The sequence below is a fragment of the Pangasianodon hypophthalmus genome, chromosome 6 (assembly GCF_027358585.1).
Source record: "Pangasianodon hypophthalmus isolate fPanHyp1 chromosome 6, fPanHyp1.pri, whole genome shotgun sequence".
Lineage (NCBI taxonomy): Eukaryota > Metazoa > Chordata > Actinopteri > Siluriformes > Pangasiidae > Pangasianodon > Pangasianodon hypophthalmus.
In genome coordinates this window covers 15,660,411-15,684,559 of record NC_069715.1, presented here as the reverse complement: position 1 = coordinate 15,684,559, position 24,149 = coordinate 15,660,411, and the positions used below count along the sequence as shown (strand labels likewise).

Here is a 24,149-nt window from a genome sequence, read left to right as displayed (position 1 = left end):
AACTAAATGAAACGTAAGCATCTAATAATCGATCAGCATTTGTATTCTGGGCAGTTTGATACCCGTAGCCCACGATACAAGTGCTTTAATAAAGATGCCTTAAAGCCATTTAGTTATTGCTTAACTAATGAATCTCGCATGCATTTGTGCTTTTTGTCACTCGAGAAATGTGAACTAAGATTGTAATGTTGAGTTTAAACACAAGCTTGACTTTTGATCATGTGTAATGCACACAGTACAAGTAACCATTCATGAGCAATAAGGAGAGATAGACAATAATCAAAACCTGACAGCTAGAGATTTGTAGTCATGAAAACTGTGGCTTTTAATGTAAACACTACATTCGATTGGTTTTCCAGCACGAACATCCCACATGAAAGAACAACCATTCACTAAAGTAGAGGGAGAAATAAGCAGCACAGAAAGCATTCACTGGAAGAGGGTAAAAAGAAAGGCCAAAGGAAACTTGGGGGAAGGGGTATGTGGAGAAAAGAATATCCCAAAGCATGGTATATGTTATTATACACAGGGTTTGAGTGTTTTTTTTTCTTCATCTTCTTTTTCCATTAGTCAAACTAAGGCGGCAGGTAGAGGGAGGTGATATACATCATTCCAAATCTACGGGTGTCGAGTGAGAGCTGTGCTTTTCTATGCAGACCTGGAAAGAGTTTTCTTTTTTCTCTTGAATACAATTCCCCCAAAAAAGAAATAATGCATAAGGAAGAGAAAGCGCATGAAGTCTGTACAGCCTAGTGCATCCACCCCTTTGGGCCTGCACACCACAGAGTGGTTCTTCAAAAAAAAAAAAATAAAATAAAAAAATAAATAAACAAAAAGATACATATACTGTTTTCTTTTTCTGGCTAAGTACTGCAATGCAGGACGAACAGGCAAAAGGGAATTGGTACAGTTCAACATCAACATTGGTCAGTAAGAGTGCTTCAAGAGTGAATTGCAGAAACCCTTGAAAAACATTTCTCTTTAAAAAAAAAAAAAAAACGGGGGGAGGAAAAATGTTCTGTAGCTACAAAGCACAAGTGATATACTTTTAATATTACAGAATTGTCGTCTTTTATATTATCACTGTTTATTACTGTCAATTATTATTTTGGATTAAGTCTACGTGAAAAGAATCTAGAACCAGAGGATCTACAGCCTCCTATAAAGACACGCAGCCCAACATCCATCATCCATTCGGCACCATATTGTTGGTTATGTGGGTATTTGTCCCAATCCCCCCTCCCCCCAAACCCAGCTTACACAATGCTCTCCCTTGGTTGCTGTTGTTTCTTTTCTTCCTTTTTTTATACTTTTTACTTTTTTTTTTTTTTTTTGCTATTTTTTGTCTTTTGTGGGGTTTTTTTATCATCATTTATTTCCTTGATTTTATCTAAGTGAAGCAGGTAGCTGTTTCTTTATACAAAGGCCAAAGGGTCATGCTATGTGTGTCAGGACCTGTCAGAGGGGACTGACTCTGTTACCCAGCCTGGAGACAAACTAAAACAGGAAGTCTAGGAAAAAGAGAGTAATGAGGGAAGGCGGGATAGTGGGAACGAGGAGTGCGGGACAGGTGATCAATAAATAAATTAATAAATTAATAAAACAATTAAAAAAAAGTAGAAGTTCCTCATACGACAGTGTTAATAAGCTTGTCATTATAGTTTACTAGTGTTGCTAGTTTCCCAGAACCGTCGTTCTCACAAGGTTGGCACTGATATGACAATTTTAATAAATCTGTAACTAGTCAAGGGGCTCAAAATCATACTCGGCATGGCCCCAGACACCAACAGCAAATTCAGCTGGCACACGCCAGTAACAGAACACACAGACTGAACAATACTCAACAAAACGAGAAAAGGAAGCGTGTAGGGTGCAGTCCTGGGGGTTCACCTTCTCCATAACATTGACCAGCTAACAGAACAAATGTTGCCATGAAAACCCAATCTAATTACAACCCAAAGTACAGGAACACGCTACAACTGCAGTTTGGCTTTGACTGACTTTTATCCCTGGTGCTCACGACTGTCTAAGCCATTGATACAGCTTTTTTTTTTTTTAATGTTTTCCCCATTATATCATCATTAGCATACATAATAATTACATAATCATTAGCGTAACATTGTATACTCAGGCAAAATGTGTATCACTCAGCCCCCCCCGACTGATATACACGTAATAAATAGACAGACAATAAACAAAAACATAAAAATATAGTAAAAGAAAGATATTTTTGAGAACAAAAATGAGGGTTTAGTTCAAACCAAAAAAAGACACAGTGGAAAATAAGGGAAAAACAAAACATTAAACAGCAAAGAAGAAAACAAAAAAGAAGGTCCCAACTTTGTTCTAAAACCATAAAGGCTGGGTTTCTATAAGAAATCAGTTCTGTTGGCAGCTCTTTGACAAACTAAAAACATTTTATGTATAGTATTTATATATATATATATGCCTATTTTAAAATTATCATCATTATTATTTACCAACTTGCATTTTTGATAATAATCATTTCCAAAGGAATTGGCTCGAGAGAGTGAGAGTGGCCTCAGTACAAGCCGCAGCCTCGCAGGTTGTTGGCGATGATGATGTCGGTGACTGCGTCGAACACCACCTGGATGTTCCCTGTGTCCGTGGCACAGGTCATGTGACAGTAGATCTCCTTATTGGGCGAGCGGTTCTTGCTCTCGAACTGTGCTTGGATGTAAGCAGCTGCATCATCGTAAGTGTTAGGGCCTGTAGAGGGAACAGTGAGCAAAGTGGGAGAGAAGAGACAGTGGAGGAGTCAGAGAACAAGAAAACAAAAAAGGGAAGAGAAACAAGAAAGAGGTAGGAACAGAAATGAGAAAGAAGCGTCTTTCATGACCAGTTTCAATGGCCTTCACATCTTAACACTGACGAATATTATTTCACCTGAATTAAAATAATGTTGTGCCCTGCACAGGAGTGTCAATAAAATAAAAAAAATAAAAGCAAAAAAGTCTCAAGAGAGTAAAAGAAGTTCACGAAAGATCAGACAGTAAACACTGAAGAGAGAGAAGGAGAGATTCCTGCTGTCTCCTTTCAGCATAAGAAGTTCTTCCACAGAGTGACTCAGGCTCGTCCTTGTATAGAAATGCCATCAGGATCTTCAAAATCTTCCTTTGTAGACAGTTTCTTGGAGCTCTCACTTTCACCCTTCAGCGACAAGTACATTTATAAACTCTACTTGGTCTCTTCTTTCATGCTATTTTTCCTTGCCTTAAAAAGCGAAGACAATTTGCATCATATGCGAACACCATCCTGCTGTAATACAAGAACTCGGCATAATAGCCTGTCTCCCTGACATGAGAGATAAGAACGGTGCTGGGTTCCCAAGTTCCCGATTCCCAACGATGCACCAGCCATCCGTGGCCAGGAGTCCAAGAAAGCAAAACTGGCCGTGGTCTCTGGGTGGGAGGGATGTCATGCTCTCAATCACAGCAACGCTAGCCAATCAGGAGCATCTGCGTGCTCATGTATGTGGAAGAAAGTGGATAGGGCTTTCCTATGAGTGTGTTACACCTTTATAACCAACAGCTTAATAACCACACCTTTACAACCAACAGCTTAATATGGCTATATAGAATATCAAAGCAAGGAGAAAAGCAAGCCAAGTTAAACTCGAGCCTCTAATGAAGACTGATCAAAAGCATAATTCTCATGGCAGAATAATTTCATTCATTCTCAGACAAAATTCAATAAGAAACTTCAGCTTAGATTTCCAGTTAAGTTCATTCCAGCTTCGGTGGATGTTACATGGAGTGATCAAGGATTATCCTAATAAAATAATAATAGTAATAATATGGCAGCATCTGTGTGCATTCTTACCCGTGTACTCTGGGAAACAGATACTCAAGGGTGATTTCTTGATCTTTTCAGCAAACAGGTCTTTCTTGTTGAGGAAGAGAATGATGGAAGTGTCAATGAAGAATTTGTTGTTGCAGATGGAGTCAAACAGCATAAGAGACTCGTGCATGCGATTCTGCAGGGAAAGAACAGAATAAAGAGAGAAAGAATGCAGAACAGGTTAGCCAGAGAAAAATAGGAAAGGAAAGGTGATTAAGGCCAAGGTAGGTGAGCTGTGGCTCACAATAGCAGCAAGTAGGACGAGGGAAGCAGATGTACCCTGTTCAGATACGAGTCATGTTCTTAGAGTCGTATTCTTAAAACGGTTTCAGTGTGAGTGTTTGAGTGTGAGAGTATGAGGGTGTGACCTGGATGTGTGGTTGTATGCAGAAAGACAGACACAAGGCACAGTCAGGCCCACACAATAACTTTCAAGTGGCACTTTATTCGTTTCATATAAATACATACACACAAATACACATCCATTGTTGAATAAATAATCAAGAGCAGTGAATGACACAACTACAGCAGATAGACATAAAACTGACAGAGACACAGTGATGCTGTGATCAGATATCAGGGGAACGCACAGAGTCTACATCTAGGTGCTTCTGCAATCAAAGTGTGAACAGATGGCACTATTAAAAAAAAGCACCCAGTGCTTGGCACTTACACCTATAATAAAATTACTTCTCTCAATCCAGATTCTTCCAATCATTGATGGCATTATTTAAACCCACCATCCAACTGTCCTGCAAGTGTCCTGTTTTATAACTAATCATGCATTGGCTAAAAGTCCAATAATGGTAGTGTTAATGCAGTGAATGAATCAATAAAAGTGATTGTTAAGTGAAAGCTATTTAAACACCCTTTGCAACTATGAAACTGCATAAAGACAGGACACCGCTAACTGACTTTTTACAGTCCCCTTTCAACATACTACAACTGCTTTTTTTTTCATTGGCCATAAAACTCATTTCAGCAGGTAATATGATGTCAAATGGATTACTCCTATCCAATCATGTATCAGAGCCCATGCTGACAGCAGTCTGGCCACAGTACCAGCTGTTGTAGCCCATATAAAACCACGGGAACAATCAGCCATTAGTCATTCAATGTGCACTGATTGAATTACCCACAAATCTCTTTACATGGCCAAAAACTTCATTTCCCATAAATCTCTGGACCAACACAGCATCATTTCCTTTTCACCTTGGCCACACAAGCTGATGCCCATCATTCACCGAACCAGCAGCATAAAGCTTATGGAAGATTAATCTGGTGGAAAGGCTAGCTTTAAGGCCATGCTCATTAAACATCTTTGGAAGAGCGACAGGGAGAAATTAAACAAGAGAAATAGAGAGCTGGGAGAAGATCGGTGTCAACGTGAAAAGGCTTTCACGTTTGGATGGATAAGAGGGTTGAGAGTTTGTTTTTTTCTTTTTTGCAACAAGATATGTAATGACCTTCCAGCAGAGATGCTGAGAGCTCACCGATTCAGAATGCAGTGCTCATCTGTCACTAAGCTGGTGTTTTTACACACACACACATACACACACACATACACACACACACAGCAGGAGAAGACAGCAGAACCAGCAGAACATCCTATCATGAAACTTCATCTCACCTAAAGACTGTTCCCTTCATCCGGGGGAAAATAACTGGCTCTAGGTCATAGCCATGCCAGATAATAAGCACATTCTCAACCCTTTATAGTACTTCATGCACCAAATATAGTTAATGAGAAACACTGCTGCGCAACTACCATGATGTGCTGCCGTTTTGGTTTTGGAATTTCCAGCATAAGGAACAAATGACTACTAAAGGCTTACGAATGCTACAGTTAAGTTCCAGAAGGTGACCCAGCGATGATACTCCCAGTGGTGCTGTACAATCAAGGAGTAATGGGAAAATTAGGACACCTAACATCTATGGCAAATATAGCTGAGGCCATCCATTACTGAACCAGCTACCTAGCTTCACATACATCTATGCAGATAATAGGTACAGAAGCCCTGTATGTGCTTAGTGGCTCCTGATCCAGTATTCCACTTCCACACAAGCAGGCTTAATTAGGTAAAGAAAGAATATTGCAATGTGTCTGTAGCTACAACAGCACTTTTCTTTCTAATTAAATCCAGATAAACCCAATCCCATGATTCTTAGTGATGCCTTGCCACCATTACAAATCACCGCCTGCTCTTCCTGCTTTATTCCACCAGCCTGATCCATATTAAAAATATTTCCTGCCTCCCAGTGAAATTCTCTTTCTCTCGGACATACAATGAGAGTTAGGAAAGCATATCAACACCCTCTTTGTAACAAGCAATCACCCAGATTTGGGGGGAGGAGGGGGAAAACAAAAAGAGAGATTGATTGGAGGCTTTCAGTAGGCTAAATTACAGACTAGGGCCAAAATAAACAGCAAACAACCTGAGGAGCACTGACACTATGATTAAACTGTACAGAATGACAGACGGCCAATGCGCATTGACTGCTTTGGATGCGTAAGCTTAAAGCACAACACCACCACACAGTTACTAAAAAAAAATGACACAAGTGGTTTGATCATTCCTAATTAATTTTCAGTTTCTGTTAATATCTCTGATCTGCTGAATAAATCAAAGTGAAATTACAGTTTTGACTATATACACCAAGAAAAACTGAATGTAATGTAATAATTTAAAAACTTTTTTTTTTAATTACATACTCACTGTACCTTCAGCCCCACAGTAGAAATAAAACCTTGATATTTCAGCGTTTAGAGTTTATTAGGAATAATACAAATAAACCAGCAAAAAAGTTGCAGTTGAAAACTGGTATAGTGTATAATTTAACTGAGTAGCATACTCAGATTTTTTTTTTTTAAATGATGATACGGTGCTATTTCTGCAGTAGAGCTGCTCAAGGCATCATTTGTTGGGTGGAACTTTTAATGCCATTTAGTTAATGAGTTTCATCAACATTCAAGTCTTGACAATATATAAAAATCTTACCTATGGCACTGTAACTATGAGATGGTCTCAAAAGACTGCAATATACATGCGGTACAGCAATAATGCCCGTTTAAGGCAAACAATGCTACAAGGTGCTTCGTGTTTCAAAATTAGTAAAGGTAAAATGTTTCAAAACTGCAAGATTTTAATGATGATTTGACCATGTTTGACTTCATTATTTTGGCCTTTGAATAATGATGGAGACAATTTGAAGATTATATAATTACGGGGGACATTAAAGGCAACATTTACAGAATAAAGATAGCCGGGTAATTTAAATTAATTCAACTGCTATCTCTTCCCTGTTCCAGCTTGTTTAAACATTTAATAAACATGATGTGAGAATGTGAGATGTGAAAATTTACTTCCACACTGTGCCTAAATCAGTAACTGGGTCTTAATCTTTAAACTAAGCTTAACCCCTTGCTTATGACTGTTGAGGAAGCTCTTTGGTTAGCTTTCATTCTGTTGTCCACCACTGGAGAGCTAGACATTAAGAACAAAACGAGGGCGTATACAGATCTGAGAGCAGGCCTGGGCTCAGTAAAGACCACAGAAACGCAGGTTGTTGGCGATGATGACATCAGTGACAGCGTCGAAGACAAACTGGATATTGTTGGTGTCGGTGGCGCAGGTGATGTGCGCGTACACCTCCTTATTCACAGACTTGTTCTTGCTTTCATACTGCGACTGGATGTAAGCCACTGCCTCCAGGAAAGTGTCCGGCCCTGATGCGCAACACAAAGCAGAAAGCGAAGGCAAAGGAAGAGTGGAGGAGCACAGAATGAAGTGACGGAAAAGAGAGGTAGAGGAAGTAGGATTGTAGGGGTTTCCAAATACAATAGCGGACAGCAAAGGAGCAGAAGTTTGGATGTGTGAAAATATGAAACAGTAGCATAAAAGCAGTGCAGGGGAAATAAAAAGATGTAATGAATTCTCAGGCTGTAAAAATTTCAGGCACACAGTGATCATGTAATAGGCTGAAGGCCTGACATTGTGACTGTCTGATGAAATATGGTAGTACACTGATGCTGTGGCAAGATAAGTGCCAGGAGCTTGTATACAATGAAAATGGATAGGCAGAAAAGGCAGTGGACTTGGCTGCATTCCTGTATAAACTGATCTGAAAACATGGAGAATTTACAGCTAAAAAAAAACATCTTGCCTGGAAGATTAGCAATGGTAAGTCGCCACCACTCTATAGATTTTTTTTATTCTACTTCTTTTTTTACCTATTGACTCCTAAGTTGTTTCCTTCCTCTAGAAATCTCATTCGCACTGGATTGAAAGAACAGCATGTTTTCAGGGCGACAATTTTACCTGTGTACTCAGGGAAGCAGATAGTTAAGGGCGATTTCTTTATTTTCTCCTCAAATATGTCCTTCTTGTTAAGGAAAAGAATGATGGAGGTGTTTGTGAACCATTTGTTGTTGCAGATGCTGTCAAACAGCTTCAAGGACTCATGCATGCGGTTCTGTGGAATCAGAAAACAAGGTGTCAGACTGTCTGCTCAAACATTCACACAAACACACACACACACTCAAGGAAAATCACACATTAGTATTATTATTAGAACCAATTATCAGAACATGGTATTATTAGAATACTGTATATGGCAGTATAAGCAGTGAAAGGAAAGCAAGGAAATCAGGAAAATTAGGAAATGTTCCAGTTTGCAAGTATATTTATTAATTAATGAGAAAGCCACATCCCCAGGCAAGGTGATGCATTATAATGTTAGCTATAACAGCATAACGAGGACAGAGTGGGAGCATTTACAGTAATTAATTCTTCAGCATGTGTCTATGTTAAGTACATGTTACTGAATTGGAAAACAATCAGATGAATGATAGCTGGAAACTGACCATAATTTCAGTAGTAATGGGAGGAACGAGTGAGGACACACCTTATATCCAGCTAACATTTGATTTAGAGCAGCAGCATTAGTCAATCATCTATGGATAAAACATTAATGATTTTTCCCCTTTCTTTTTAACAGGGAGCTACAGTGAATAGAATGCACCAAGACAAACAGGATGTGCACACAAGGCAAAAAAAAAAAAAAGTGCTGCTTTCAGTCATTACATTGCTCTTTATCAGTGGCAGTGGGGGTGGGGGTGGGGTTCATACCTGCGGTTATGTTCTGGCGGGTGGGCCATCTGAAGAGCCAGTTTTGCTTTTTAGCATTTGACGATTGGTTAGATAGCAGAGCCGTGGTGAGAGACGGCAGAAGAGGAGCTGAGATGGTCGGAGGGAGACACGCACACGCAGAGGAGGTGGCATGAGGCCACTGAAGAAGATCAGCATGACCAGACAGACGTCATATCACAACAGCCTTGCCACCCTCTCCCCTCCCCATTCACACCGACACATACACACTCACAGCCATACACACACTCGGCATGGCTGGGGTGAAAAACAGCTTAAGCAGATCCAGTCACCAAAGTGTGAGGAACAGCACGGTTCCAGAGAGAGACAGCGCAAAAGTCACATAGTCTCGTGCACATCGTATACAGAAGAGGATACAGTGTTAGTGTAAGGAGCTGTGTATCTGAGCATGTATGTGTGTGTTCTAGATGAAGAGAAAATACAGAAAAAGGAAAACAAGATTGTGGCAGTAGCCAGGGACCACGTATATACAGAAGATGAAATAAAACATAAGAGCAAAATGTGAGCAAGTATGTATGATGTTTGTCCACACCCTACATTTTCATCTCTGTATGAATAACCACAATTTATAATGAATGCTCCTGTCTCCTGCAAGGCCTCTGCTTCTATCCACCACTTTAATACAGCAGCATTAAGACTAATGGACAGATCTATGCTGTTCTGCTATGATCCATCAGGCCATAAATTCAGGTGTTTTTTTTTTTCCCCCATTAAGCAGCAGAAGTCATTAAAATATTATGATCTTCTGTCATCAAAATGTGTGCTTGGATAAGTTCAAGACTTGCACAGCTTTGACACAATCAATCAAATTCTCCCTGAAAGTGAGGGCAATAAATATAAATTGAGTTTTCAGACTGCAGAAAAACTGACTGTAGATTGAACCCAATGTATACTTAATGCCTTCGTTGAATAGTAACGCTCCCAAGCAATGCTAATGACAGATTTTTTATTTCATTTTCAAACCTGGGTGTTGTTTATTCATTTTCCTTCTTGTCTGTTATTGAAATCTGAAGACTGGTCTATATGGATTCAGTCAAGGCAGTATATAATTAAGAAATGCTTTCATATATACAGAGTTCAGTCCATTTAAATCGAACCCTAGCGTGTGACCAAAATAACGCTTCTGAGATCGATTGAGAGAGCTTCACTTCCCAACGAACTCTAGTGTAGCACAACTGCAGTGAGCACATGATTTGACCCAACTGCAGGAAGTGAACTGAACACTGCTGCGTATTTTGATTTGTGAGACACAAACCGGGCCTAAGAACAGTGCTGAAGTGCTGCAGAAACACAGTAGGTTTTGGATATCTGGACTAAAGAGCAAAACAACAAAATAAATGCTGGATATGTTACACAGTAATGTTTAAGCTCGTTATTTATATTACAATTTAATAATTTATTTAGCACTGGAGCTCTGCAGCCCCGTCCTCTCCTACACACCACTCGGCTAATTCTGTTTTGCTTTTTGGTTTGTATAATTATATGCAATGTGAAACCAAAACAAACGGCAAACAAACAAAGGTAGGTTTCGTTCTGATTTAGAATAAGCGAAAGGACTAATAGGTGTGAAACTCTTAGTAATTGTAACATCTGTATAAGACCTCACAAATCAACTAACCTAACAGTTGTTTGCCTCAGTGTGAAGAGATACACAGTCAAGTGCAAGTTTGCATACTCTCAGAACAAAAAACTAATAAATACTGTTTCATATTTTTCATTTATAGCAAAAAGACACTCATGCACAGATTTTCTATGATTGAAAATAACAAGTGCTAATTCACATGTGCAGTGAAAGAAGTTAATGGGCATTTTGCTAGGGATTTTCAAAGAATAATTGTGAGAATTATGTCACATGCAAAATCTGGGGAGAAAGCATTATGTAAATGAGATTTTTGTGTGCACTAAATGGTGCCAGTGGTCACCGTGAGTTCGGATATCACAAACTCCTAGAAGAGATAATAGATAAATGAGTGCGCATTATGTTAACATATAAATTAAATTCTTTTCAAAGACTCTTAAATGCTGATACTGGGTTTGCATATGTGCGGTTAATATCTAATCTGAAACTAATTATATCATTATTTTGAGAAACATTGACTAAGGCACAATTTAGATAAACCTCACCATTATTAAGTCTTAGTAAACAGTACAATTTTGTCTTCAATTGGTAAAAATGGGCTTCTACAAATTTAATACTCTCCAGATGTATTCATTTGCACATGCAATAGTTGCATCTCCCTTTTTAATATGATATAAATTCTCTTTAATGCCTTGTATGGCCACCATTTGAATTTATAACAGCCTCCAACCTCTTTCCTGTCCTCTAAGCTTTTGGATTGTTTTAATTCTCTGACTCTGCTACTTTGCTTTGTTCAATCTTCTTGACATATCTGTTATGACTGAGGAGTTGTGACCTAACAGCTTAAAGTAAAACATCTTTATAATTTTTTTGTCTGTGGATTTTGTTTTGTGTTTTGGATTACCCCCACATTTTCATTCTTCTATTCAAAAACCAAAGGGGATGCAAACTTTTGCACTCAACTGTATATTCTCAATCTGTTATCTGAATGTACTTGTGGCTGATTTGTGCTTTTCTATATGTTTTTGTATGTGTTTTGTTTCAGTAGTATATTTTAACATGAATGAATAGTTTATTGCAAAAGCCAAGCCAAAATAATCAGGCGTGTTTGGTTAGTGTGTTTCAATGTAGTCTTTCTTGTAAATCATGTAGAGGAAGAGCATAATTAGTATCTGTAGCTGTGTTTTATAGTGGAGAATGGTTGGAGAGTCTGTGTGTAGGGAATATCTCTCACCGTGGTCTCATCTTCATGGAGCACCTGGTCATAACCACTTAAAGCCACGCAGAAGATGATGGCAGTCACATCCTCAAAGCAGTGGATCCACTTCTTCCTTTCTGACCTTTGACCTCCCACATCAAACAGCCTGTGAAGATATGACACAGCATGATCTCATGTTCACCCACAAGAACTCTACATGGTACCTCCAGCATCTATATCAGCATTCAGAGTGTTAGACCTGAACAAGCTTTAAACTAGTGCTTATCGTTTACAATCTTAGGGGTATACTTTGTGTTATTTCCCACATATGTGTGACTCATTTTTCAAAGGGTTTCATAATTACATGATGGGTTTAATCACATCAGAGTCATTAATCTGAATTTCTGTGTAACTAGGCTTCTAACTCAACTCAAGTTTCAACCAGCATATTAAGAAAGCAATTATGAAATTTATCCTATACTTGTAATAAGACACTGTTTAACAGACATTTATTTAAGATGTCAAATTGAGTTTATAGTTGAGTACTTAGGTCCTAACCAATTTTGTTTCTAATAACAGCTTTTTGGAACTAACGTATCTGATTTCTCAGCGTGGAGAACATATTGTACAATAAGCCTAATAATTCCACACCCATGCAGAGTAAATTCCAGCATTTCTGAGTTCAGTGACTGTTCAGTGGCATGCAAACAGTCTTTGCATAAATTAACAGATTTATTTCAGTCTCATCCATTTTTAAAGCTGCATTAACTTGATGAGAAAGAGAGAGAGCTAAAAACAGTGTGAGAAGAAACAGCTGAAAACACTGAGAACAAATGGAGGGATAAGACACACGTAGCTACATTCATGGCCAACTCCATTCACATTTAACCTTAGCAAAGGTTAATAATGTATTCAGTTGTGGATATTATTTATATCTTAAATGCATCATAACCTGGGTGATTGCACTACGAAGTAGAGGGAACTAAAATGAAAGAGGATTAGCAGACAGTTCCACATACTTAAGAATAGCACCGAAAAGCTGGGGCGTGTCCTAATATTTAAAAGTGTGCAGACACCTTTTCCATATATGAGTAGTCATAAGACAAATTTGCAAGCTGTCACACCTATCAGAAAATGTTGGATGATTTAAACAGATTTTAGTTTATCTTTGCAATACAGTGACTTTAGTTTATCTTTGCAATACAGTGAACTTCCCTCATAATAGTTTTGCATTTCCTCACAGGTTTTAGGAACAGAATAGTAACATGTAGTTTTGGAGACATTCATGCTTTTGTGTCTCGCACAAACCAGTGTCGCATTTCTTTTGTGGGATTACAAATAAACTATTTATAACACTACAGTGCTTTATTTCACGTATGTGTTGCAGCCTGGGAAAACCTTTTCTACCATATAAACCTCTCGAAACTACAGGTTTCCTGAACCGAAATGTTTCTCTTTAGTAAAGTTATAGCATTTAAAGATTTCATTCCCATTCCCTGAAAGATGCCCCACCTACAATATCATAACAAACAATATTACTTCCAAATATTAAGGAATTATCATGGGAATAATGGGAAATGAGTTATCGTTTTGATTATCAGCATCATCCACATCAGTCTCTGTCTCATCACCTGAGGTAAACGTCACGACATTTAAACACAACCCTCTCTTCACTCAACGTGTTCTGCTGAATGTCTGTCCTTTTCTTAGGTCATTTAAACGTTGTTGTAAACTCTGTTGTCTGTACAGTGTTTACAGAGCACTCTTCTAGGTTTTGATGATGATGTGACGGTGCAGGAGAACTGCAAGCATTCTGACAGCGAGTATCTGATTACACACTGATCAGGCGTACCGTGTGTCTGTTTCACTATGGCACAGCTATCCAGCTATTGATCAGTTCACTGCGTGAGGAAATGTCACCTAGCTAGCCAGTTTTAGACATCTTCAGGCAGACTGACTTCATTTATCACTGTGTTTGTTAAACTGGTTCCTTTCCCAACATAAACTTTGCAGGCGAACGCCTAAATAAAACCTAACCTGAATAAAAACATTTCCACATCATATTGGTAAAAATATTTATGTTTCTTAAAACAGAGACATTATTGCCAATTTTTCCATCAATTCAGTCATGGCAACAACGTGTTTTTTTTTCCCCAAACTGCCTCACTTTTGTACAAGTCTTTAGGCTCAGTGAAGCAGACCCCATAGGAAAACTCAAAATATCAGAAGGACGTATAGTGTGCTATTAATGGCATGGGACACTTATACTTACTTCGTCTATATAGAGATGATCATTTGTGCAAAATCAGGGTGTGGAATGGAACTGCGACAGAACAAATACTGTACATATATGAAGTATTATAGTGTGTTATTAATCACTGCTTAGTAATCCTACAGTGGGTGGCATACTGGTGCAGTGAGTAGCATTGCTGTTTCACAGCTTCAGGGTCTCTGGTTCGATCCTGAGCTCAAGTTACTGCCTGTGTGGAGTTTGTTTGCATGTTCTCCCCATGTGCGCGTGGGTTCCCTCCAGTTCTACGGTTCCCGCTCACCTCCCAAAAATATGCCAGTAGGTGGAAGACTTGCTAAGATAAATTGCACCGAAGTATAAATGAGTGTGTGCATGGTGCCCTGTGATGAACTGGTGTCCCGTCCAGGGTGTATACCCGCCTCACGCCCAAGTTCCACCACGACCCAGACCAGGATAAAGTGATTACTGACAGTGAGTGAGCAAGTGAGTAATCCACAGTATTAAAACACAGCATTAGACTTCGTGTAAATTGATATGGGCAGCGGCGAATCTACAGTATTCTGGTTCAAACAGATTTGGTTCAAGCTGTGGCTCTGCAATTTGCCACAATCAGGGTGAAAGTGCTTCTATGCCATGCTTTATTAATGCTGTGGGATTAATAAAGTTCTGTAATACTTCAAATATGCACATGCTGTATGTTGTGTACCTATTGTCCATTTTACCAAATTTGCATGAACGATCTATATGAAGTAGAGCTCATTGCTCAATCAAACCTCATTAATAAAGACCTACTCTGCATATAGATGCAGATATTTTGAGTGTGCTGAGTTTGAGTTAGTAAAGCAACCTTTCCAAAATACACCTATAGTCTCACTGTTATTTAATATGGTGGCATTTTCTTAGACTATAAAAATAATATAATCACACGCTTCTTGATGTGCACACTGATTAGCCAATGATGCATCAGATTCAGTACAAAATCCTTCTTTTGACCTTTAAAGCCTCCATAGCCTTGCCCCTCCTTATCTATCTGAGCTCTTTCATCCCTACAACTCAGCTCGCACTCTCAGTTCCACTGATTCTGGCCTAATCATTGGACCTTGTTTTCACTTTTCCACCATGGGTGGTAGATCATTCGCCTTCACGTTTCACTTTCAAATCACAGCTTAAAACACTTTTATTTCCTCAGTACTTTGGTTCTTTTCCTAAAAGTTGAAATCACTGTTTTTTGTTTGTTCCTCTCCTATGTCTATTAGACATAATAGTCTATAGCCTATAGTTTTAGAATGTAAAGTGTCCTTGATCTGTGGAAAGGCACTATATAAATAAAAATATTATTATTATTATTATTATTATTATTATTATTATTATACTCCTTGGCTAAATAAAACAAGCCCATCTTATTATCCTATAAGCAGTGAGGAGTATAGTAAATAGATCAATGACTGAGCAATAGTAAATAGATCAATGCCTAAATGTGCTGGAATCAATAAAATATTCAAATAAAAAAAAATAAAAAGGTAAATGATAAATAGATGGTAATATGAAGGAATTTTTCATTCATTTTAAATATTTATATTAACTTTACATAACATAAACGTTAGGAAATAAAAAAAAAATGTAATATCTTTATATAGTATATAATACTATATTTTTTATAACGTATATAATACTGTATTAAATGCGTGTATGCAATGATACGTACATTTTCACTGCTGAGGTTAGTGGCTTGTTTTATGTAAAGGGTAACAAGAGTTAATAAAGTTTAATGTAACAGTTAACAGCACTGCCATAAAGCTGAGTTCTCACCTAACTGTCAATAGTCATGAGAGTAATGTATCATATAAGCACTTGCACAGCTTATGAAGAATTTGGTCTGAACCAAAACATCCTGTTTCTTTGGAAAGCATGTGTACTATGCTTCTTATGTCAGATTAGATGCTGTGAACAGTGTGTCCCCTCAAAGTTGAAATAAAACCTGTGCTACTGTATACAATGACTTACATTTCTCACTTAAACAGCTAGGGAGACCACACTTACCTTTCCTCTAACAAAACCATGCAAAATTATAGCTCCCTTAAAGCCTAAACACAAATAATATGTCATCGTTAAGGATAAATTTGACCATATCCTGTTTTTCTGACCAAGTCCTGTTGCACACGTATAAATTTACTTTGCATCTAAAAAATCTGTAATAATGTATGAGCACACTGTGCTTTGGGGCCTTTATGCAGTAGGTGGCCTCTTGAGAAGATCATCATGAATTTAGCCAATTACCATTATGTTTTAGACACAATTTGTCTCTGCCAGGAGGCTAAGACGTAGCCATAGATAGATCTTCCAACATGATAGTGACCCTAAAAATACATTTAAATATTCATTGAATTGAGCCAGTCACGTAAGAGAGTTTGAAATATTCTACATGGATGAGTGACCATGATTGTCTACTAGATACTACAGGAAGAGGCTCAGTGCTCTCGTTCTTGTCAGGCAAGCGTTAATCATTTCATGTGTGGTATATGGTTCTAAATGGAAAAGAGTTGACTACATATTTATTTTACAGCCCTAATTTAAATTTTTCCCAGAGCCACTGAGCTGCGGCATTTCTCTCTGGTAAAATGTGACAGTGTGATCTGCAGTATAGACAGTGACCTGTGCTATTACTGAAGCTTTTGGCCATGGTAATAATAATCAAATAAACAGTGAGTCTCCTCTTCATGCTTTGTTTGTCTGTTGCAATGATTTTCTTAAAGAATCAGTTGGCTTTGTAGTGTTGTACAATACCACTGATTTGGGTCTGTTGGGAGGTTTATAATAAACTAAATAATGAAACCCAGGAGTGAATCAGTTTAAGTCTAACAAGATCTCCTTAACAAAAGCTTGCAATTTTCCAGGTCATTACTGTCATGTTTGTATTATTGTTTTCCCCGTAGGAAAGGCAGAAAAATGGCATTATACAAATTTGGGCTACTCACCGAGGGTTCAAGGAGCTTAGAGTGTGCAAACAGGACAGTGTCAGCATTTAATAAGCTAAACTGTTAATAAGCTCACCCACTGAATTATAAGGTATTCTGTAATGGAGTCTAGATAATACAATGCTTTGAGAGACTGCGGGAGCAACACACCTGAAGTGCAGGTTCTTGAAGGTGAAGTGGGTCTCGACGATTCCAGTGGTCTTCACTCGGGTTCTCAGAATGTCCTGCTCTGTGGGCTGGTAGTCTGCAGCACCAATCCTATCTAAACTATCTAGGTAACTGTGGACAAACAGACAGACAGGGAGAGAGTGAGGTCTGAAAAACTGAACAAAAATCATGACAGAATTCTCACATGGCTCTAAAAGACACCATGATGTCAAGTTAGAGAGACATACAACCTTATACAACCTTCAAACTCTCATTTACAGCAGTCAGTTGTTGCTGGCCCATATCTCTGTTATCCGTGCACTTAATATAACAGATCACTTTCCAATGCAGCATTTGCGACTGAGTACAGTAGGAAGCTAAAGACACACTAACACAAAATGGACCTCAAGGGAGATTTGACTCGTGGGACTGGCGGAGACTTGATATATTGGTTTAGCCTTAAAATACACCAAACTGATGGCCGGCAGACAGTCAGGTGCACAGACAAACACTATCTTCCCCAATGAAAAGAACAATAAAGCATTATGTATGTAAAAAAAAAACCCGATTTGTATGATATAACAATATTATTATCCCTACACGATATTACACTGTGACATTGTGTCATTATCAAGTGACATTTATGCCAATTATGTTATATTACCAGACCTGCCAACCTTGGAGTACACTAGTACAGGCTATCACTCAACAATGCCAAAAAGCTTTTTCTTCCCAATAAAACAGGAGATGAGCCACATATAAATCTGGAATGATTTGTACATGTGTTTTGAACTCTCCAATATTAACCAACACTTCCTGGAAGCTTGCACGCCTTCCCACAATCTCGTGTGGAGCTCGCACTTTCTGCAAAGGTACATTGAGAATGTTTTGAGTTCATTACTGTGAAATAAAATCTATTAGTGGATGTTCGACTTAGCCAACATTAGACAACTATATATTTAACATCAGTTATCTATATTTATTAGAGATATCACTGAAAAATGTCTGCTGAGAATGGTCAAAAACAGCTCTTTCAGTTTTTGGTCAAAAAGATTTTGACCCAAGATTATTAAATAGTCCAACAACGAAGTGTCTAATGATGATGATAATTAAAAAGTGATTAAACATACCGTTTTTAAATGACATATACTGTTATTAAAATGTTATTTAAAATATTTAAAAGATTAAATATACTGATAGCAGTATGGAATTGATTTGATGTTTATTTGTAACAAATACTCTGAAGGTCTAAAGTATTATTGTTTCTCTTATATTCTGGGTAAGTATAAGTCCTACTCAAGTAGAAGAACGCAGTACGATTACTGAAATAAAGTCCATTTCTTTGGATTTGCGTCTGGTATCTCACCTACTGAGAAAGGTTTTGGAAAATTGAATAGGAAGAATTTTATTGGCAAGCCTAACATTCCCATCAGCAGTAAAGCTGAACAAACATATTGTACATAATCAAACATGGACAGTATTAAACATCAAGCAAGGTACACAAAGCACTATCCATTCTCCTCCTTCTCCATCTGTTGGTGTCGTTCTCTGTTTAAGAGCCACGCACTCTTGGGGCAGATGCAGAATTTGACAGGCATGTGCTAACATTCCACCAGCACGTTTGTCTCAAAATGACACCTCATCCACCTGCATCCCGCCCTAGAATGTCACGTACATGTGAAGCATAATTGAACATCACCTAAAGCTGCTTATGGGAGTGTGTGTTTGTATCAGGCATTAATAAATGAGTGATCACTGTTTAATAACACCGTTATGGTAATATGACATGGGGCTGTGCCCAAGCCGCCACAGTTGCAGCTGCACAGTGCCACAGTAGCCCCACTGCAGCTCATTAGTTTCTGCCCCTGAAGACTCAGCCTGCCTAGGTACAAAAAAAAAAAAAAGAAAGAAAGAAAAACAGATTGATGGAAATGCAAGAGAGAAGGAGCAGCAGGCAGAGAGTGAAATGGCTGACGGAGCTTCTTTTGATGCCCAAGACCTTGAGCTTACGCAGAGAAAAATCTTCTTGAAAATTGAATCTCCCAAATGAGGGCCTTCCACTGAGCAACAGTCATCAGTGCTGCTATGCACTGCAACAACCACAGAGGGCACTGTACCTGAGACCAAACCAAACTAAAATCATTAATGTTTAATCTGTGAGCTTGTGTCCTATAGGGCTGCATAAGGGCACAGGCTCTTTCATGTCTACCTGAGAACTGCAGCATGAAGTTTGCTCATATGACACAAGCTGGACGCCCACAACCGCATGGCATTTCACACTGTGAGGATCAGATGTCATATCATACAGTACTGTGCAAAACTCTTAGACACGAAAAGAAATGCTGTAATGCAAAGATGCCTTCAAAAATAATTAAGTTAAATGTTTTCTACATAAAAAAAAAATCTACTATAAAGAGCAGTAACAACAGTAACAAACTAAACAGCTTAGTCAGTATTGAGCATGACAAGTCTTTGCCTTTAAAAGTGCATCAGTAGTCTCAGGTACACTTTCTGCAGTGTTACAAGTTTTACTGAGCATCTTAGAGAACCTGCCACAGTTCTTCTGGAGACTTTGACTCTCGCACTTCCGTCTTTGCAGGTTAGACCTGACAGTCAGCATTCTTTTTTTTTTTTTGTCTGAAAAGTCATCTATTAGATAATGTTATGTCATTTTCTGACATGCAAATATTTTTCTGTAACATTCATTTTTTGTTGGAAATGTAATGTATCTAATTTTTTTTTGCTGACTCAATAATGCAGAAGTCATAAAATAAACATTTGTATTTAAAAAAAAAAATTAGGGTGTCTAAGACTAAGACTCTATATTCTACTCAGTTCTGCATTTCCTACTCCTTTTTTTGCTCCTTATTGCACATCTCAGCATTAATGACAGGGAGAGGACTGTTCCACTTTCCCTGTCCTTTTGATCACTGATCCATTTCACTTTGCATACTTGTTACTCTATTTATTGCAAGGCTTCCTGAGGTTGATGTTATTTAGCATATGTTGTTTATTAACAAATAAGTCCTCCAAAGGCAAATTTCCATTGCACTGTACTACAAAGACAGCAAGCCCTTTGTTCAGACTGCTGCTATTTTTGACTCTGCATGAGGTATTTGGTCATTCATATTAACCCTTTAACGCATGCTGAATTTCCAGGAATGGTTATTTTTAGAGGACCAGAGGACAACTCTGTGAAAAACAAAACAAAAAAATTCAATTTGTCAGACTGATTTGCTATGGGGTCTGTATATATACACTCAGCAGCCACTTTAATAGGAACAGATACAGCTGCTCATTCATGTACTTATCCAATCAGCCAATCATGTGACAGCATGGCCATGCATAAAATCACGCAGATACAGCTCAAGAGCTTCAGTTAATCTAAATGGGAGAAAAATGTGATCTCAATGACTTTGACTGTGGCATCATTGTTGGTGACAGACGGGCTAATTTACCGGGATTTTCACGCAAAACCGTCTATTGAGTTTAGACAGAATGGTGCGAACCATAAAAACATCCAGTGACCAGCAGGTCTGCAGGCAGAAATGCCTTGTTGATGAGAGAGGTCAGAGGAGAATCACCAGACTGGTTCGAGCTGACAGAAAGGCTACGGTAACAAAAATAACCAATCTTTACAACCGCGATAAGCATCAGAATGCACACCATATATGAATTTCCATATTAATGTGCATAAATATCTGTTTTTTAAAGGGCTGCCAAGACCATGACTAAACAGAGGCCCATCTTCAATGGTTCGTTAACAATCACAGGTATTTATCAATACAATGCGTTACATGCGTTTTGTAGCTCAAATTTTGATTCAAAGCCAAGTTAAATCTTTTTTCAAATTAATTTTTAAAGTGGACATGTATCATGTTGTTTTTCATGATATTAAATCTTTGTACTAACCTCAGAAGGAAAGTTGTCTCAAGGCAAACACATACCAGTCATTTGAAAATAATTATAATAATGTATTCTGATCAATGACACACACGTATATATTATATTTATCATGTTCTGCTTGAATAGTGGTTGCTATGGTAATATCTGTGTAAAGATTTTCTCTCACGTGTGCTATTTTTTGTGAGACCTTGTTGACTAGAAAGTGAGCTAAATACAACGACAGTCAGATTTTCCTATTTTTGACACTCAGTAATTGAGCATGCATATATTCACCCTACAGTACTGTGCAAAAGTCTTAGGCACATGCAAAGAAATGCTGTAGAGCAAAGATGCCTTCAAACAAAATGAAACTAAATGTTCTACATTCAAAAAAATACTATAAAGAGCAGTAAACAGTAATAAATGAAACAAAGTCAATATTTGGTGTGACGATCCTTCACTTTAAAAAAAAAAAAAAAAAAAAAAGTTTCAGGTACAGTGTGTGCAGTTTTATAAGGAAATGAGCTGTAAGTGTTACTGAGCATCTTGCAGAAGCAGCCTCAGTTCTTCTGGAGTCTTTGACTGTCACACTTGCTTCTTATTTTTGCAGCAAAACCCAGCAGCCTTCATTATGTTTTTTTAATCTGAAAAGTGTCTCTTATGTAATATGCTGCTTTCTTTACTGACATACAAACATTTTTCTGTAACATTTAATTTTGTGCTGGAAAACTAATGTTTGGAAATCTAAAATGTTTTTGTACTGAGTCAATAAAGTAGAAGTCATAAAATAAAAATCTATAACAAAGTTTGTACTAAAAAAATAGGGTGTCTAAGACTTTTGCACAGTACTGTGTGTGTGTTTAACTGGGGAGTGGGTGTGGTATACATTAGATAATGAACTAATGTTAAACACTGTCTGTTAGATCACTAACTGTTATCTCTTAATACTCATGATTATTGTGTGGCTCACCATCATCCATCACATCTTCATAATCATAACTTTAATCATAATCTGTCAGCAAAAATTGTCATTGCCAGATGCATATCCATGTGCACTTAGCCTGTTCTGTGATGTACTTTCTAAAGTGTTTGTTTATTTTTTCTGTGTTTTTTTCCTTTCTTCAGTGAAAAGTGACACACATTACGTGGAGCTCAGGTCAGGTGATTTAGCCTTTCAACAACGTTCCTTTCTTTTGGCCCTGAACAACTCTAACAGTACGTTTCAGGTCACTGACTTGAGGCAAGATGAAACAATGAAGATCTTAGCAATTTAGATGCTTCTGTAAATGTCATGCTCTTGCTACTGTTTGTATCTGGATTACAAGTTAAAACTAATGGACCAGTTACAATGACACCCACACATGCCACCAGATACAAGCACTGTTGACTTCCAGAGTGTTGATTGTTTTGGATATATCTCTGATTTATTCTCCAGATGACCTACTTAACAACTGCCCTTGGGTCATCATGTTAAAAAAAAAAAAAGAAATAGAAGTTAAACACAAATGACTTGTTTAGAAACAACTGCAAACTATGGATTGACTAATGATGCAACAGTAGTGGAAGGCTGGCTGTGGGCCATAGCTGATGATATTTATCACCCATGTCAAGTCAACAACAGGCACTCAATCTCTTACTGAGTTTGTAATATGTGATTACATCCTGACATAACACTGTTTGCTTGAGGGACAGACTTTTTGGGTGGTTCAAGGAAGGAACGTATGTTGACAGACAAGTGATGTGAGTCTCCACAACCAACTATATATTGTATATTCATAATGAACTCCAAATTATATTTTCCAATAACGCCATGTTCTTGTGGAAAGCAAGACATCACTTACCAATATCTTTTTACTATTTAAGCAATATTAAAACTTAACAGCTTCTTCAGAAGCTATTACAACCTAACAGCTTCTTCTGGTATATCAGACCTTCAAAAATCGCTGGTATCATCACTGGTACTATGTTAGGATTTTTCAGGTGACTATGAGAAACCCTGGATGCATTTTAAACATGCTGGATGAATTTGTATTTGAGGTGTAAACAGGATTATTTTACTTTGTAAGTCTTGAGGACATGTGTAGCACTGCATGCTGATGGTTTTGGGTATAGCAGGGATGTGGAGTCGAGGAGGGGCTGGGTGTAGTGCTTATTCTGTGACCCCTCTCCTTTTAATATGGGAAGCTTGTATGGCTCTCCAGTCAGGCTGCCTGCCAGCTCTACCCCTCCCCCTCACACACCCGCACATACACACTTCTCTTCTCTCAGTCTCTCTCTGTTCTACCTCCTCCCTCCCTCTATTGCCTCTTGAGTGCTCTGCCTGGCAACACCTCTCAGCAGCCAGCCTGCTGTCTGCTGCTTCCCATCAGCACAGAGAGAGAGTGAGATAGAGAGGGACAGAGAGAGTGAGAGAGAGAGATACAGAGAGAGAGAGAGAGAGAGAGAGCACTCCCTGTGATGGGAGAAATAACAGATTATTGAATCAGGGAGTAAGAGATTAGGAACAGATGAGATTTGGATAGAGGCTGAAATGAGAAAGGACAACACGGAAACATTGAAGAATTATAGGAAACAACATGACGAAGTCCATTAAATCCACCCATCAGAACAGATTTGACCTGTAATATTAATTTTAAGATTTGATTATGCCTTTATTGTATTTGTGATTATTTGTGTTCTTTTAAAAGACAGAAAAAATAAATATTATCAGAGAGTGTTAGAATTGAGGAAGTGTTAATATTTAAGGCTATGGCCTACGCAACGAAAAGGCAAGTTAGCGAGCAAGAATTGGTCGTGTTTCAGCTTTTTCAATTTCAATGTTTTAAAGGTTAATGGTTTTAGGAACATCTGTAACAAAATTTGTACAAAATAAATAGGGTGCATAAGACTTTTGCACAGTATTGAATGTACATAACAAATATTAGATATTGGCATCGGTCCAGATTTCCCATGTAAGTGCGTCCAATGATGGACAGATAATAGGTTACAGACACCAGAGAAAGCGAATGAGTAACCGAGAATAGCATGGGACAAAAAGAGAAAGCAGAGCCACAAAGGTGCAAATGGAAAGTGAAGTACAGAGCTG

General features: G+C 38.1%; 1 protein-coding gene across 3 annotated transcripts in view; it reads right to left on the bottom strand.

Moving 5' to 3' along the window:
• Positions 1-300: 300 nt before the first annotated feature.
• The window catches only part of gnao1a (guanine nucleotide binding protein (G protein), alpha activating activity polypeptide O, a), a 79,477-nt gene continuing 55,628 nt past the window's right edge, over positions 301-24,149 (bottom strand). Inside the window, exons 5-8 of one of the 3 annotated variants that reach the window (XM_026927747.3) lie at positions 17,183-17,311; positions 11,843-11,972; positions 8,181-8,334; positions 301-2,730 (exon numbers count right to left, since the gene is read on the bottom strand). In XM_026927747.3, coding sequence (XP_026783548.1) covers positions 2,543-2,730; positions 8,181-8,334; positions 11,843-11,972; positions 17,183-17,311 — 601 coding nt within the window. In that variant the 3' untranslated portion in view covers positions 301-2,542. Of the gene's footprint in view, positions 2,731-3,843; positions 3,998-4,286; positions 7,589-8,180; positions 8,335-11,842; positions 11,973-17,182; positions 17,312-24,149 lie in introns of those variants that run through there. The other 2 variants (XM_026927745.3, XM_026927746.3) reach the window with 2 other exon arrangements.